Source organism: Myotis davidii, unplaced genomic scaffold (genome assembly GCF_000327345.1).
Source record: "Myotis davidii unplaced genomic scaffold, ASM32734v1 scaffold194, whole genome shotgun sequence".
In the NCBI taxonomy this organism is placed as follows: domain Eukaryota; kingdom Metazoa; phylum Chordata; class Mammalia; order Chiroptera; family Vespertilionidae; genus Myotis; species Myotis davidii.
The window spans coordinates 59119-76386 of record NW_006286673.1 but is presented as its reverse complement, the minus strand read 5'-3'; the positions used below and the strand labels follow the sequence as shown (position 1 = coordinate 76386).

Sequence of the window (17268 nt, the reverse complement as noted above, 5' to 3'; positions counted from 1 at the left end):
TCTGGGAAGGGAGAGGCTGAGAAGGATAATATATATCGGGAAAGTGGGGCGAGGTGAGAACTTCATGTCCTGGCCAGTGGGAACCCCAGGAAACCTTGCTTGTTCTTTTCCCCATAAGATTGGAAGAGCTGACTCAGTGAGTGCTGAGCACTTCAGCACATCCCTGTTGCCAAGACAGGAGACATGTTTGAACTGGTCTGAGGACGTGGAATGGAAGCTGTGCTGGCCCTGTGGCTGGATAGTAAGATGGTCCCTGTGCATCAGTGGCCATGAGGGAAGTGTCCTGAGCTGGGCAGGATGCTATGCTCATTGCCAGTGCTCCTTGGAAAGTGTCAGTTAATCTGGTTCCCAAAGAGCAGAAGACACCCAGGGCCGTATGTGAACAAGGGGCCGCCAAGTCAGCCCATTGAAGGTTATGCATTGAGGCTACAGCAGGAGAGTTTCAAGGTGAATCTGGACTTCTGGGGTGACTTGGGCTGGCAGGTTGAGCAGAAGATGCCCACCTGGTCTGGGGCACTGTACTCTGTATGTGGCCTAGCGCCCTGACTAGCCCGTCCCTGGGGTATGTGGCCCTCCCTGTGCTGGCCAACACAAGGGACCAATTAGAAGGTGTCCTTCACACTCCGGGGCCTTATTTGCTTCATGAGAGGGAGGCTTCATGGTATAGAACAGGCTGGCGTTGTCAGGGGACTTCAGTCCTGGAGGGGCAGAGGCAGAGGTAAGGTTAGCTGTGCTTAGGAGGGGCCAATAGGTCAAGAATAAGGAATTGCATAGAAACAGAAAGACATAAGTGGTGATAGTGGGGGAGGTGAGGGACCTCCCTGAGGGACACTTCCTGATGCCAGTGTTTCCCACTCTGCACCCACAAAAGAAGCCAAGTTCCCGCAGCTCCTGAGCAGAACTCCTGGGGCCCTCCAGGCCGAACTCAGGTCCGAAGTGCCTGGCAGAGTCCGTCATCTGCATGAATGTGTACAGCATTACTGTTGGGTATGGTAAAAGATTGGATGAGCTGACTCAGTGAATGCTGAGCACTTTCAGCACATCCCTGTTGCTAAGACAGGAGACATGTTTGAACTGGTCTGAGGACGAGGAATGGAAGCTGTGCTGGCCCAATTCTAGAAATAGAGTGTTGATTATTGCACAGGATATTAATGCCACTGAGTTATACCAATTTAAAAGTAATTAAAAGCTAAAATTTCACTGTATCTAAATTTTAAAACATAAAATCTAGTAAACCATATAGTATATGAATTGGAAAAAGGAAATTCTTTTAAAAAGTTATCATCACAAGGAAGAGAAGGGCCCCTCTGGTGCTGGCGTGGGCCCTGGCTGGAGCTCAGGAGCCAATATTGACGGAGCGGCCAGGGTGCCTCCAGCCTGGGAGCCTGTGTGAAAGCTGATGCTAGGCATGCAATTGGCTTTGACTGTGGAACTAGCATGGGATCTGGTGCCAGCGTTGGTGCTGGAGCAGGCTCTATCTCAGGCAGTGCTGCTACAGCTGGCTCTAGAAGTGGCTCTAGTTCTGTGGCTGACTATAATTCTGGCACTGGTACCAGAAATGATGAGAGAATGAATTATGGATATTGCTTTAGGTCTGGATCTAGAACCGGAACTGGCTATGACTCTCAATCTGGTCCTAGGTCTAGCTGTATAGCCGGTGCCAGAGCTAGCTCTAACTAACTCCATGGGTGTGCTAGAGGTGGCCATAACTTTGGAGCCCCCATTTACTGGCTGTGGGTTAGATATTGTCCCACCTGGTGTGCTGTGAGCTCTAAGGGCAGGGAGGGTGTCTGGACTTCACATACATCTTCTAGTTGCTTGCACACTACAGGGAGCAGTACACGGGGGCTGAGTGCATCAGTGAATGAACCAATCAACCCAAGACTTGTGTCTCAGGTCTCTCCTCTGTAAAATGAAAACAACCACCTCATAGGCTTGTTGGGAGGATTACACTGATTCAGTGCATAGGTAAGTGCCTACTAGGTACTACCGGAGGAAACAGACTGGAGCAGGGCTTAAAGAGGAAATGTGGGTCACAGTCAAGCCATCCCAGCTCATTTGGGAGCAGCTACCAGATCAGGGTCATATATATGTCCTTGTCTAGCAGCTCAGGACCAACCGGGGTGGGACTGAAGAGTATGTGGGCAGGGCCCTTGGTCTGAGCATCCATGATATTGGTGATCCCATCTGGCCATTCCCTTAACTGCCCTCAGGTTTGTCATATTTAAAATGGGCATTTGGCCCTCGGTGGTTTGGCTTAATGGATAGAGCATCGGCCTGTGGACAGAGGGTCCCAGGTTCAATTCTGATGAAGGGAACATGCCTGGTTGCAAGCTCAATCCCCAGTAGGGGGTATACAGGAGGCAGCCAATCAATGATGATCTCTTATCATTGATGCTTCTATCTCTCTCCCTCTCCTTTCCTCTCTGAAATCAATAAAAATATTTTTAAATAAATAAATATAGTCATTCAAGGAAACCATTCCTAGGTTCCTCCATGAAGTTTCCAGTGAGAGACCTTTGCAAATTAGTAGCTTCCTTTCTTCACTCTTTCTTCCTGATCTTTTCCCCACCTACATTGTATTCCATCTCAGAGATGGCCATCGCTCATACAACCTGAGAGACAATGAAGGAAATTGGGTTGTTTCCAATCTTTTCTTATATGAAGAAGGCTATGATGGGTGACCATGTACATATGTCAAGTGTGGACATGTTTCCATGGGATAAATTCCCTGAACCTGGGACTGTTGAATTAGAAGTAAATACATTTGTAAGTTTGATCAATGTGATCAAACTGCCTTCATTGGAAGGCAACTGGCATTTTCATCACTGATGATAAAAGTTCCTATTTCTGCACAGTTTCATAGTATATTTTCAATCTTCTAGATTTGGTGATTTTGTTAAATAACTGAGACTGAGCATATTTCATGTGTATAAGACTTTATTTTTGTGAAGTGTTTGATGATGTATTTTGTCCACTTTTATTGTGTGGCTGCTCTTTTCTCATCAGTGTCTAATATCTATTTATTGAGGACATTAGGTCCTTTGTCTGAGATATGAGTTGCAAATATTTGTTCCCAGCTTATCATTTCTTTCTTTTTAAGGTCTGATGTCTTTTTCCCTGGTATAGTGTTAAAATGTCAATTCTTCCAATTTGATTTATAGATTCAATACAATCCCTAAAAAGTGCCTCAGCAGATAGCTTTGTAGAAATTGATAAGCTGATTTCAAAATCGATATAGAAATACAAAGGGCCAAGAGTAATCAGAACAATCTTAAACAATGTTAGAGGATGCACAATTCCAGCTACTCAGACTTTTCCTTAAGCTACAGTGATCAAGGTAGTAAGGTAGTATGTGAGGATAGACATGGAAAACAACAGTATAGATTCCCACACAAACATTTGTGAATCTCTCCAGCATCGGGACAGAAGCCAAACATGAGGGAGTCTATTCTGAGGGTGGTTTAACATACCAAAAAACTCTACATTATCAGAATAAAGGGGAAAACTACATCATCATTTCAACTTTTGCAAAAAAAAAGCATGTGACAAGATTCAACAACTTTTCATGATAAAAACACTCAATAAGCTCTAGCCAGGGTGGCTCAGTAGATAGAGCGTTGGCCTGCAGACTGAAGGGTCCTTGTTTCAATTCCAGTCAAGGGCAATTACCTCAGTTGCAGGCTCAATCCCAGGTCCTGGTTGGAGAGCATATAGGAGGCAACCAATGGATGTATCTCTGTCTCTCTCACATCGATGTTTGGTCTCTCCCTCTTCTTTCCACTCTCTAAAAATCATTGGAAAAATATCATCAGGTGAGGATTAACAAAAAAACAAACAAAAATAGTCAATAAACTAGGAATAAAAGGGAACTTACTCAACATAATAAAGGCCTTTTATGACAAGCCCACATCTAACAGCATACTCAGTGGTGAAAAATTGGAAGTTTTTCTGTCAGGAACTGGAAAGGATACTCACTCCCCCAATTTCTACATAGCATAGTATTGACAGTTCTAGCCAAAGAAACCGGGTAATCTATAACAATAAAAGTGTAATGTGCTCATTAGACTGAATAGCTGAACAACCGTCTGGATGTCATTCTGGACATCCTTCCAGACGAAGCCACAGTGGTGGGGGCTGAGGCAGAGGTAGTTAGGGATGATCAGGCAGGCAGACTGGTTAGGGGTGATCAGGCAGGCAGGTGAGTGGTTAGGAGCCAGCAGTCCCAGATTGGGAGAGGGATGTCTGACTGCCAGTTTAGGCCCAATAACTGGCAGCCAGACATCCCCTGAAGGGTCCCAGATTCGAAGAGAGTGCAGGCCAGGCTAAGGGACCCCCCCTCATGTGCACAAATTTCATGCACCGGGCTTTGGGTAGTATATAAAGGTCATGTATTATGCAGTATATAGCTATATACACTATTTTATAAATATATTATACATTTATATACATATGAATTATACACATTATATATGTCAGTATTGTATATAATATTGTATTTAAAATATTTATACATATTTATTAAGAGTATATTTATAACATAGTAATGTATATCATGAATATTATACATTTTATATAATCCTATATAATAAAAGGGTAATATGTAAACTGACTGAACGGCAGAATGACCGGTTGCTATGATGCACACAGACCAACAGGAGGCAGATTCTCAACGCAGGAGCTGCCCCCTGGTGGTCAGTGCACTCTCACAGGGGGAGCGCCGCTCAGCCAGAAGCCGGGGGCTCACAGCTGGTGAGTGCAGCTGCCATGGCGGTCCCTCTCCCGACTCCGTGGCAGCACTACTGAGAGGTAGCAGCACTGCACCTGGCCCCAATTCAGGCTCCTCCCTGGCCACCAGCCCCTTGGTGCACTGATACATCCCCCAAGGGGTTCCGGACTGCAAGAGGGTGCAGGCCAGGCTGAGGGTCCCTCCTCCAGTGCACGAATGTCATGCACCAGGCCTCTAGTATATAATATAGTTATTTAAAGAGCATAGCAGGGCTTTGCTCCCAAATCTCAAGGGCTCATGCCTTGACTCACCAAAGGGGTTGTCAAAGGCTCTACACAGCAGTCCTGACTGCCCCTGCACACAGGCACCATTGGACCTACAGGAGCTCATGGCCCAAGGACAGAAAAGCCTGCATGACAGTCTAGAACTATTGCAAAACCTTCTCTTCTGGGCCCAGCTCAAAACTAGCAGCTTTTCAGTTCAATGGGTAAATGGGCTAGAGCCGTGGTCGGCAAAACTCCTCCAGTGCACCACATGAGGCTCTTTGGCCCCTTCAGTGCGGCTCTTCCACAAAATACCACGTGTGGGCACGCACGTACAGTGCGATTGAAACTTCATGGCCCATGTGCAGAAGTCAGTATTTTGTGGAAGAGCTAGTATTTTGTGGAAAAGCCACACTGAAGGGGCCAAAGAGCCGCCTGTGGCACGCGAGCCATGGTTTGCCGAGCCGCAGTTTGCTGAGCCGCAGTTTGCCGACCACTGGGCTAGAGTCACATACCAAAATGAGAAATATGTTGCCTCCAAAATTGAGAGGCCACTAAGGTTGTGCCTTTTCTGGGGAGGAGGGGCCAGGTGCAGCATCTTGGAAGGGATATCGCGACTTGCCCTAGCCCACCAACCCTTAGACATGTTCAAGGTCATCCCCTATTGTTCAACCTTCTTATGCTTTCCTGACTGAGAGGAAGGGGTTTGTGCCTGGAAGAGGCTGCGGGCAGGCAGCCTGGCCATTTCCCCCATCTGTCCCGGATAGCAGACCCACTATTCTGCTCAGAAGCTAGGTTATGGGGCAAGAAGGACAGGAGCATGGATGGGGCCAAGACCAGGGCAATGGCCCCACAATGAATAGTCTGTGTGGACTGTAATGGGTAGCCTTATAAATAAGCTTGGAAGAATTATGTAGGCATTTCTTCTGGATGCATTCCTAGGTTCAGCACTGCTAGGTAAAGATTGTACCTTTGTACCTGTGGAACTTTATGCTCCCTCCCAGAGATGAGTGTCCTTTCACAATTCTCTCCAGGGGATCTGGTGGGGCCTCTGCTTCCTCACATTGTCCCCAAAGTTGGTTATCACCCGACATAAACCCTGCTAGTGATGGTGTTGTAATGTACCCTGCGAATCACACAAGGACGCCTCAAGAAGTCAAATTAAGGAGTCATTTTTATTTCAAATCCGGGACTATGAGGGGGCATTTCGCTTTCCCAAATCTCGCAGTGCCCTCCCCAGGCCCACCACCAGGTTTATATAGGCAAAGATCACAAAGGTATCGATTTCATCCCAGGGTTTGGAATGAGGAACCTAGTTTGCAAAAAAGCAGTTTACAGAAGCAGACTTAAGCATGTTAATTATAGTTTTGGGTCTCTGGATCACTGAATCAACCGAAACACATTATCTGGAGCCACCGGGTCTTGGGACCCCTGAGTTGATAGGAACACATTATCTAGAGCCATCGAGGCAATTTAGAGTAATTGTGCTGTCCTGGTCTTGGGACCAATGAGTCAACCAGAATGCATTATCTAGAGCCCTGGGGTCTTGAGACCACTGAGTTAACAGGAACACATTATCTAGAGCCATCGAGGCAATTTAAAGTAATTGTGCTGTCCTGGTCTTGGGACCAATGAGTCAACCAGAATGCATTATCTAGAGCCCTGGGGTCTTGAGACCACTGAGTTAACAGGAACACATTATCTAGAGCCATCGAGGCAATTTAGAGTAATTGTGCTGTCCTGGTCTCGGGACCAATGAGTCAGCCAGAACGAATTATTTAGAGCCTTGGGTCTTGGGACCACTGAGTTGACAGGAACACATTATCTGGAGCCCTCAGGTCTTGGGAAAATTGTGCTGTCCTGGTTCCAAGGTACTGAGGAATGTGCTTTCTAAAACCAGTGTGACCACAGCCAATGGGATATTCACATTACAATCAATAGGGTATTCAATCGAATGGGATGATTTATATAATTCAGAAAATCAAAATAACTTTTCTATTGTTAAACAAAGCAAATAAGTACAGAAGCCAAACAGCAGGGTTAAAGTTAAACTATAGTTTCTACCTGAGATGATTGCTACCATACTTCAGTGGTGACATGCTAGCAGTGTGTGCCCTCAGCAGGGAGTTGGCCATTCTGGCATATAGGCCACGTGCCCTGCTTCCCGTTTGCACAGCATGTTTCATTCCTGGATCCCTTTAAAACTGTTTTTTCAGAGTTTTTGGTGCCATCAGTGTGTTAAACCTTTCTCTGTCCTCGCGTTCTGAGGAATGCTGTTCTAGTTTCCTTTTGTCGTTCCACTGGGTATGTTTTCCTTGTTTCAGATGGCCACCAAAGAGCCAGCTGTTTCTTTATGGCTCCTGGCTCCTGGTGACACTTAGAACAGCAGTCCCACTTCCACCCTGCCCCAGATTTTGAACATATCTATTATAAGGGCTTCGGTTTTCACATATAATCTTTTTTTCATCTGGGATTTCTCTTTTAAATAAAAAAGTGCTATTTTAAATTTTAAGAAAAGCAAAAATGAGTCCTTCTTAAAATATGTGGGCATACATAAGAAGCCACATAGTATGATTCCATTTATATGAATAATCCAGATTAGGTAAAGAAACAGACAAAACAGGTTAGCTACTGCTGGGGGCTAAGGGAAGGCAGTGACCACTGGATGTGGGCTTTCCTCTTGGGGAGATGAAAACAGTCTGCAATTAGACGGTGGGGCTGGCTGCACAGCATAGAGAAATGCTTAATGCCTCTAAATTGCAGTTTAAAATGATTTAAAGGTTGCATCATACTGAATTTAAATTTTAACAAATGTGTGTGTGTGTGTTTTAATTTAAATATAAAAAGAAAAATGAAAAAAAAAAGTGCTACCACCAGAGGGGAGAGGAGGCCAGCTCTGGTGCTGGGTGTAGCTCAGGAGCTGGCACTGAGGGAGGCTCCAGATGCAGCTCCTGTTCCACGTGTGGGAAGACAAGGCCACTCTGAGCTTCTCCTGGAGTGGTCTCTAGCTCTGGAATTGCTGTGAGAATTGGTCGTACACTTGGCTCTGGCTCTGGACCTGCTGCTGGAGGTGGCATTAAATCTAATGACAGTAGTGGCTCCAGCTCTGTGTGGGCTTGGGCCCTGTAGTTATACAGCTGGATCGGGTTCAGGAGATGCTACAGGAACTGATGCTGGAGCCAGAGCCACTCTGGAGATGGTGCTGGAGCTGCAAGAGGAGGAGAGGTCACCTGAATGCCTCTCCAAAGACAGAACATATCCCAGAATTTCCCAGAAAAGGACGTCTTCCCAGGTTGAATCCTCCTAATAGGTGGTCTGAGGCCAGTCTGCTCCTGTCCCTACACCAACCTCTGGCTGCTCTCCCTGAGTAGCCCCAGCACCAACCCTTCCCCTTATGCTCACAATCATCCACCCTAGGGCTCCGGCTCAGCAGGCTCCGGCCTAGGAAGGTGTCACATTGAACATCCTGTGTCCTCTACCTGCTGTGATGTCCAGTGGCACTGGCTGATGCCCCAACTGGAATGGAAGCAAGGAAGGGTAGGAATTTTAGTCTGCTCCATTCATTGAGCTATGCCAAGTGTCTAGAAAGGGGCCTGCACACTGTAGGCACTTAATAGATCTACTGTTAATAGAATGAACCTTCTCAGATATCTGAGTGTACCTGAGGCCCCTCAGCAATCCTCTAAGAGTCTTTGCTCTGGCTACACCCAGGACAGGGGACCGCCCAGGTAGAATGTGACACCCAGATAGAAAGGAGTTCACAAATGGGAAGCAGCTTTTCCCAGGCCACAGAATAAGTAAGGCTTGAGGCAGAGAGCTTCATGGGGAAGAGAAAATCATAAATAAAAGCATAGCCCTCAGTAGCCCTTTCCACAGGGCCAGGCACCGGGTCAGCACTCTCCATGGCTTATCCCACTTAGTCCTGACAATAACCCTCTGAGTTTGGTCCTCATAGCACCGCAGTTTTCACACAAGCAAACTGAGGCTCACAGAGGTGAAGTGACATTCCCGACATGCAGCTGGGAGGTGGCAGAGTAACCCCTGTGCTGTAGTGGGGGAGGAGCACCCACCTTTTCCACAGCAGGTGTGACCTGTTGGGTGCTGGAGAAGTTTCAGTAGATAGACAGGGAGGCGGGACACAGTAGTCTGCTCTGGAGGGCAGACACCAGCTACTTTACCAGCTTCTGCAGTGTGTCTGCCTGCATGGTCCCCACCCTGCAAGTCTCATCCAGTTCAGGGACGACTTATTTTCAGGCTGAAGGACAAAAGAGGGGCGACGGGTCAAACGATATAAACAGTACCAAATGCAAAAATACTTGTGGCCATATTGTGACGTGAAAGCAGTATATAAAGAATTTTCTGATATTCCCACAAATAAGAAGCAATTTTTTTTCTCACAGTAACTGAATACATCAGTGAGAGGATCTCACAGCCCTCTCCCGCCTCTGAGCAACTCACATCATCATGGAGATGGAGGCTAATAATTAAAGGTACCAGGTGGGTCAGAGGCAGGGCCACGCCCAGAATGACTGACCCCTTTCCTGCCCCAATTCTCCATTGAGCCCAGTGGGCACAGCCCGCCCCCTGGTGGCCAGCCCCAGCACTGCAGCCGCAGGCCGGAAACAAACTATTGATTGAAACACACTATTGATTGAAGTCATCCCGGCACTGGGGTCGCAGGCCCTGGGGGAGGGGAGGGGAGGGGGGCGGGGGAGATGAGCGAGACCTGGAACACTCTATGCCCCTGAATTCCGTCTATTGTCGTGGTCGCGGGGAGCCCAGTTCCATTGCTCAGCCAGGGCAATGACTCCGCCCAGTTCCACCTGAGGACCTGAGGCACCAGCAAGGGTGCTCCTGCCCCTGGTCCCCAGGAGCGGCCCAGTGCCTTGCCCCGGCCTCCAGGCCGCCCCTGTCCCAAGCACCTCAGGGTGTAGAAAGCATTACTGGCCTCAGCGCAAAAGGTCATCGATGAGAACAAAGCACTACACGCTCCTAGGAACCGGTGAGACCCTCGGGGTCCCCGCCCTAAGCACATCCAGTGGTAGAGGAGGAAGCAGGCCTCCCCTCCTTATCCTGGAGGCCCCTCCCCATGGGGTGAGGATCGGGACCTACCTGGTCCCAGGCGCCCAGAGCAGTGCACAGAGCGCGCCCTAGACCGGGTCCTCTCCGGGCTGCCCGGGTGTGTGTGTGTGTGTGTGGGGGGGGGTTGCTCTGCCGACTCTGGGACCCTGGAGACCCCTGCGCATCCGCCCGCCTTCGCGACTGGGACCTGCCAGGACTTCTGTGCGTAGCGCGCGCACCCGGCTTCCCAACGTCCAACTTTCTCCCGAGATGTGGGCGTGTCCACTGGCCAGGACGGTGCGGTCGGCTACCCGGACACCTGGGGGCCACCGGCCAATCGTGGCCCCCGCCGCAGGCGCCGCCCCCCCACCTGAGCTGTCTACTAACCAGCCGCCTCGGCGCCACCCACCAATCTGGGGTGTGCCGCGGTGGCTCCGCTCCAGCCCAGCACCGCAGCCACAGAAGCCGCTCCGAAGGATGGAGAAGATTCCCGTTCTGGGTCTGGGCACCTGGAAGGTGAGGCGGCGTCTTTCCTCACCGCGGTTCGCTCTGCTGGGGAGGGGTCACCCGCAGGGACAACCCTGGGGGCCACCCGCCTGGACGCCCCGGAGAGGAGAAAGCCGCGGGGACACCTGCAACCCCCAGCCGGCTAGTCCCTGTAACTCCCCGGAGGCTTGCTGCGTCTGAAAGATGGGAATTGTAGATCACAGATTATCTGGAAATGGGGGTTGTCTCTGATATTGCATATTGAAGCCAAATCACAATTATTCAGAAATAGTGTTTGGGAAAGCCCAGAAGAAAAGATCGTTGGGCTTGCGTACAGACAGAAAGAGCGGCAGTCACCTAACTAGATCAGAGGCCACTGTTACTGGAAAGTTGTCTGAATCAATAAGATAAAGGAATTCTGCCCTTGTCAACTTGGCTTTAAACAGGAACTTTGTAACTTCGGGTCCTCTGTGTAAAACCTGATAGCGGAAGCACTTTGAACTTGGGAACTTTCTCTACTTTGGATTTCTGACCTGTCGGTGCTTTGAGACTTGGCACTAACTAACTTTCAATTTTTACTTTCTTTTTTTTAATGTAGTCTTTGATAATATATATGTGTATATATACACACACACATATGTGTGTGTGTGTGTGTGTGTGTGTGTATATATATATATACACACATATATATATATAATCTTCACATTATATCAACAGGCAGGTATCAAATGTTGATTGCTTCAAGGACCTGTCTTATTCTAGAAGTAAGAAGTCACCTAGGAAATTAGAGTAGGAATTAGAATGATCAACCCACCACTCATCTAAATATTATTTAAATTATTTCTTCTCTCCACTTAACAATTCTTAGAGGCCAGGATGTGGTTTCACTGGTGGTTCTCAGCTTCTAGCCAAGGCCATGCATTTGGTGCTGTTCAATAAGCACTCTATGGATTTAACTGTCTTGACATTCTTGTCTTGACTTTAATTCTTGTATGCACTATGTCTTCTGCACACAGCTGGATGTAGGAGCCCACACGTTCTCGTACCTAGGGTAAGGAAAAGCTGTGAAAGCTGTTGGACTTAAGTGGTATAGAATTGGATTAATCCTAATCACCTTTCCCTGATCCATACAAAGTCTTCATTTTATTTATTTTTAATCTTGTAAGATTACAAATCTGCCATTGAGATCTATTGCCCAAGAAGTGCTGCATAACCACCAACCACGAAAGCGGGGTGGCTTCCCAGCACCGAGTTTATGACTGCTGCAGGTAGTCAGCCGGGCAACTCCTTGGATATTGTTCATTCTGCAGGCGGCTCCAGGGGAAGTGACAGAGGCAGTGAAAGTGGCAATAGATGTGGGATATCGGCACTTTGACTGCGCCTACCTGTACCACAATGAGAGTGAGATCGGAGCCGGGATCCAGAGCAAGATCCAGGAGGGCGTGGTTCGGCGGGAGGACCTGTTCGTCGTCAGTAAGGTAGGACCTGGCCTGCAGGGAGAGCAGGTGCAGGCTGCTCAGGGCTTAGGTGTTGGGATGGCTGACATAGCACGGGGTGATTTTCCAGGCTCCCATAGAGCTGCTGACTTCCTTCGTACTTGAACCAGACCTGATAAGGGCTTCTGCAGCTTTGTGCACGTGCTGGGAGTGGTGCAGGTGAAGGGGTCGGGGACAGTGTGACAGGCAGAAGGAACAACTAGAGCAAAGGCAGGAGGCCTGGGCAGTGTGGTGGTGGTGGTGGGGATGCATGGGGACCCTTGAGAAGCTTGGTGTTCCTGGACTGAGTAATGTTGGCAGCGGAGAAATTTTAACAAAAGGCTGGAGCCGTGGACGAGCCTGATCACAGAAGACCTGATCGCCGTTTAAGGAGTTCTCTTCTCACCAAGGAGCACCGCTGAAGGTTTTACCTTCTCCTGAGCCAGAGTTGTTCTGTGTAGAGGAGATTGTGAAGGTGAAAGCAGAGTCCTTTAAACAGGAGGCAGAAGGCACGAGACCGTAACAGCAGTGTCGGTGGGAGGGGTGACAGCCTGCCTTGGGACAGCACTAGACAGATGGCAAGGAAATGGCTGGAAAGGACAGTCAGAAGGTGGGCCCTGTAAGAAATGCTGGCGGCAGACCAGGAGAGTGGAGACTTAAAGGATTCCTTTGCTTTTGACTTTGAAGAAGAATATTAAGGCCATTAGGCCAGGAGCAGAGAGTTCACATGGCAGCTGTCCTTCCCGAGGCTGGCTCAGGAACCCGGCTCCATCGTGGCAGAGCAAACAGTGGGTTTCACAATCTCCCGAGTGATTTTGCCACATCTAAATTTCTGCAATTGTGCCATAACCGGTTTGGCTCAGTGGATAGAGCATCGGCCTGTGGACTGACGGGTCCCAGGTTCGATTCCAGTCAAGGACATGTACCTTGGTTGCAGGCACATCCCCAGTAGGGGGTGTGCTGGAGGCAGCTGATAGATGTTTCTAACTCTATATCCCTCTCCCTTCCTCTCTGTAAAAAATCAATAAAGTAAATTTAAAAAATAAATAAGCTTTCATAATTGCAAGCTTTGGTGCTGTTCCTATAGTAGATTTGCTTGTCTGTGTTACCTGGATACAATGCTCTAACTCATCAGTGCTGTAAAAGGAGAGGCTCAGGGGACCTTGGCCCAGGAACACAAATCTCTCCTGATCCTCCAGTTAGGGAGGTGGGCACCTTGGGTTCCTGTGGCTAGCCAGCAGAGGGGATGGGTGCTCCCAGCTGGGTCATAGCCAGCAGAGGATGTGTGCTCATTATTCCTGAAATTTAGAAAAGTCTTGGAAATACAACTTTAAAAAAATCACTGATATACTCACCATCTAGAAAGTGCTGTTTTTAATAATATGATGTATTCTAGTTTCTTTTTTGTAAACATACTGTACTTGTAATTTGGCTTTATATATTTTTATCCTCTTTCTTTAATTTATTTATTTTGTTTGTTTTGCTCTTGCCGCCAAAATAGTATGGTGCCAAAATAGTATAATAAAGGAAACAATGAGGGGAAATCAAATTACAAACTTTTTTACTTCACAGAGGGTGTTAAGCACTAAGTATAAGGCAGCCTGTGTTAACTTACTTACCTAGTTTAATCTGCAGGATTGAGGTCTTTATAACAGAGAACCTGTAACATAGAGTTTGTTCAAGTGGGAAACTGAATACACAAATTCTTCTGATTTTTCCTCATATCTTTTCTGCCTGTGGGTATTTTTTATTTTATTTTATCTTTTTGGTCTCAGTGGACCCAAATAACCAGACAGCTCTCCCATCAAATAATTTCACAGTGTTTCCCCTCCCCCCACTTCCCTTAAGGAGAACTCAGGCAGGAGGAGCTGAGCTTTGCAGACCGCCTCCCTGTGGACATCCTGGACCATTGGAGAATAATGTCATGGCCGCTGTATTTATGGCCACCGGGTCTTGGATGTTGTTTGTCTTCCAGATCCTGGATTTGTGGGACCCAGGGGAAGATGTTTCAACACTGGCTCTGTGGCCAATTGTCACACTTCTCCTCTCCCTTGTAGCTCTGGTGCACCAGCCATAAGAAGTCCTTGGTGAGACCAGCCTGCTCCAACACTCTGAAGGCCTTGAAGTTGGAGTACTTGGACCTCTACCTCATACACTGGCCCATGGGTTTCAAGGTACTGCCCAGGCCTGGAGAGATCCCCCACGGGCAGGCTTCTTTCCTGGTCATGCCCAGGTGGGTGGTGTAAAGAGCTGGGCCAGCAGCCAGGGCACATAGATCCCAGGGCTGCGCCGGCCACACACACACATTCAGTTATCTCTGGGCCTCAACTCAGGAGATGCGTGGCCTCGAGGACCTCTAACCAACTATGGTTTTTGCTTCTAAGCTAGTCATTTCTTCTCCAAGCCAACAGAGCAGCCCACTTTTTCCATAGTTCTTTAGGTAAAAGCAGGTGTCCGGACAGAGGACATACTGTTACTCAAAGCTGCTGCTCACGTCATTTCCCGGGTCCCAGGGAGTTCCTTGGCCCCATCTCTTTGTGCAGGTTATGATCTCTCTGGGGAGTGAAGGCTGCTTTGCCATATGGGAGACCCTTGCTTATCCACCTGCAGCAGGTCCGGAGAGTTTTGAAGGGAGATTATGTCTCCATTTGGTGTTATTCTCTCCACTTGATAGCGTCTCACCCCTCCGCCCACCTTACACCCTGCTCAGCCGATTTCCCAACCTGTTGAGTCCTGGCCAGGATGTCCCTGTGCAACTGCCCCAGGCCTAGATGACATCCTGCCTGGCTAAGGGCCCAGGCACACAGGTGGCACAGTGAGCCCTGAAAGAGGATGCTCTCCCTACACTGGAGTGGGTGGTGGCTGCACTGGAATCTCTCATGTGTGCACCTGGTTTGAGGAGCTTATGGTGTATGTTGAGCTGACGGGTTTCTTTTTAGATTAAAGGACAAAAACTACTTTGTTCCTAGTACAGCTTTACTTTCAGGCGTCGTATTTAATTTCAATGAAGGATGTAGCAACTGCACATTAGTCAAGCTGCTAGTGGAGAACAGAAGATGGCCAGAAAGTGAAATTAGAGAGGGTGATTCAGAAATGATTTCTGTCTGTAAAATCTGTCTGTGCACCCAGAGGATAATGGGTAAGTGATGACAGTAGCTGTGTCACACTTATAGTCAGCTGTTCATGTTCTTTTAGCATTGAACCAGGCACTTTTTTAGGCACCTTACACGTATTGTTCATTTAATCCTCACAATTACGTGAGGCAGGCACTGTTAACACCCCCATTGCACAGAGGGTACAACTGAGGCACAGAAAGATTCAGTGTCATTATCGGGGCCCAGAAGCGGATGCTCAGTCAGACATGTGTTACTCTGCCTGGCCCTCACTTCTAGCAGATCCCCGAATGGCTCCTGGTAGTCGGCAGCTTGAATTTATATTAGTTCACACAAACACTCCATCCATGCTTTTGTTCTGGCCCTCTGGTCCAGTTTAAGAACCCATTGTGGCCTCCAGTCAAAAAGTTTGCCCACCCCTGCCTTAGGGACAAGGCCAGGTAACACTTGTACACAGGTCTGGACATATGTCAACATGGGAGGTTGCTTTGACATGAGACACTTTAGTTGCTTCATCATGAAAATCCCTAAAAAATGTGGACCAAGCTGCAGTTTTAGACGTTCCCACTATTACTCAAGAGAATTATTGAAGCCCCTGGCATTCTGGCTTCGATATCTCTCACCATGATGTGAATTCTAAGCAAAGCAGAGAAGAGCCTCACAGTGGACTTGGGAGAAAGTTGACTGAGCTCTTAAGAAAGCAAGACCCCTTTCCCTCTTTTTTACCTGAAATTGCTAAGCAATGTTCTCATAACGGGCAAGGATCCTGGGTCCCCCTTTCCTGACCTGTGAGAGGTGGGCATGAACTTCCAGGCTGTTGGGAACTTTGCTGGCCACCGAGTCCACCCAACCCTCGGTCTTGTGAAGGTGGAGGCAGGGCATGGAGAAGGGAAGTCACATGGCGAGGGCTGTGCTCGGACCCAGACCTTCTGGCCTAGCATCCTTTCCCCATGTCTTGATTCTCCCTTCATCCAGTCTCCTGCTTAGAGGGTGACCACCAGTGAGCCCCCACTAAGCTCCTGCCTTCTTGTTCTGACAGCCTGGGCGGGAAGAGCTGCCCCTGGACCGCAGTGGCATGGCGATTCCCAGTGACACTGATTACCTGGACACGTGGGAGGTAAGCTGAGCTGGCCAGCAGCATCTTCCTCCTACTGATGAGCCTCGAGTGGGAAGCCGTGGATCCTGAGCTCCTTGCGTTCAGAGATACCAGGTTGTCTCCTCAAAAAGCAGGTGTGCAGCATGAAGGGACACCTGTCTGCGGGACTCAGAGCCCAGTTTCCTCTTGTTCATCTCTCTGAAACGTGCATTTTAAGGATAACTCACCCAGACCTCCCTTTACTCTTAAGTGCTCATTTTTGTATTAAAAAACATCACATGGTCACTACAGAAGAGTATAAAAAGGAAATCAAAAGTCCATTTTCCGTGGCCACTCCTAGTACTTTATAGTTCCCTTAGCTCTTTGGTAAGCATTTCAGAATGAAAGCTTTGACAGATGGTGACATTGGGGTGCACCTTGGAGATGCATGGAGGAAGGGACCACATTTCTAACCCGCTGCCAGCGTCCACACAGGAAGTGATGAGGCCTGAATGTTGAGCATGGGAGTCAGGGGAAGTGGCAGGAGGGAGGTGTGGCAGGGAATTGATGGTGTGGCAGGAGGAGAGGAGGTTCCTGCTCACTCTGGCTTCTAGCCCAGCCCACCAGGTGCCTGTAATCTTACAAATCAACATGAGGGTGAGTTGAGGCATGGGAAGAAAGCATGTTCACATGGGAACTTGCTGAGTTTAGGGAGACGAGACTCTGGACCCACTGGTGTGAGATGGGCAGGTGCAGGGGTGGGAGTGCCGGAGGTCATCCAGGCAGAGGGGCATGGGAGCACAGTCAGGCAGGAGCTCCCAGGTCAGGCCAACCTCTAAATGGGTGAATTGACCTCACTTAACAGAGATTAACTGAGGTGTCTGATCTGTTGGGAACAGTGCCCAGGGGGCTGCAACCCTTCGGTCGGTCATAGACACTGCCTCTCCTGAAAGGCATGGCTGCAACTCTGGGCTGTTTGTAGCATGAGTGAGGTCAGGGTGACCGTGCAGGGCACACTGACTTTGGCCACTGGCCCCATGGCCACTAGGACTCATGGCCTACTTAG

At 48.5% G+C, this 17268-nt stretch overlaps 1 protein-coding gene across 4 annotated transcripts in view; it reads left to right on the top strand.

Annotated features, from left to right (window-relative positions):
* The window catches only part of AKR1E2 (aldo-keto reductase family 1, member E2), a 32278-nt gene that overhangs the window by 7327 nt on the left and 7683 nt on the right, over window positions 1–17268 (top strand). For 2 of the 4 annotated variants that reach the window (XM_015560301.1, XM_015560299.1), the window contains exons 2-6: window positions 9393–9482; window positions 10324–10569; window positions 11850–12017; window positions 14072–14188; window positions 16167–16244. In XM_015560301.1, coding sequence (XP_015415787.1) covers window positions 10324–10569; window positions 11850–12017; window positions 14072–14188; window positions 16167–16244 — 609 coding nt within the window. In that variant the 5' untranslated portion in view covers window positions 9393–9482. Of the gene's footprint in view, window positions 1–9392; window positions 9490–10207; window positions 10570–11849; window positions 12018–14071; window positions 14189–16166; window positions 16245–17268 lie in introns of those variants that run through there. The other 2 variants (XM_015560300.1, XM_015560302.1) reach the window with 2 other exon arrangements.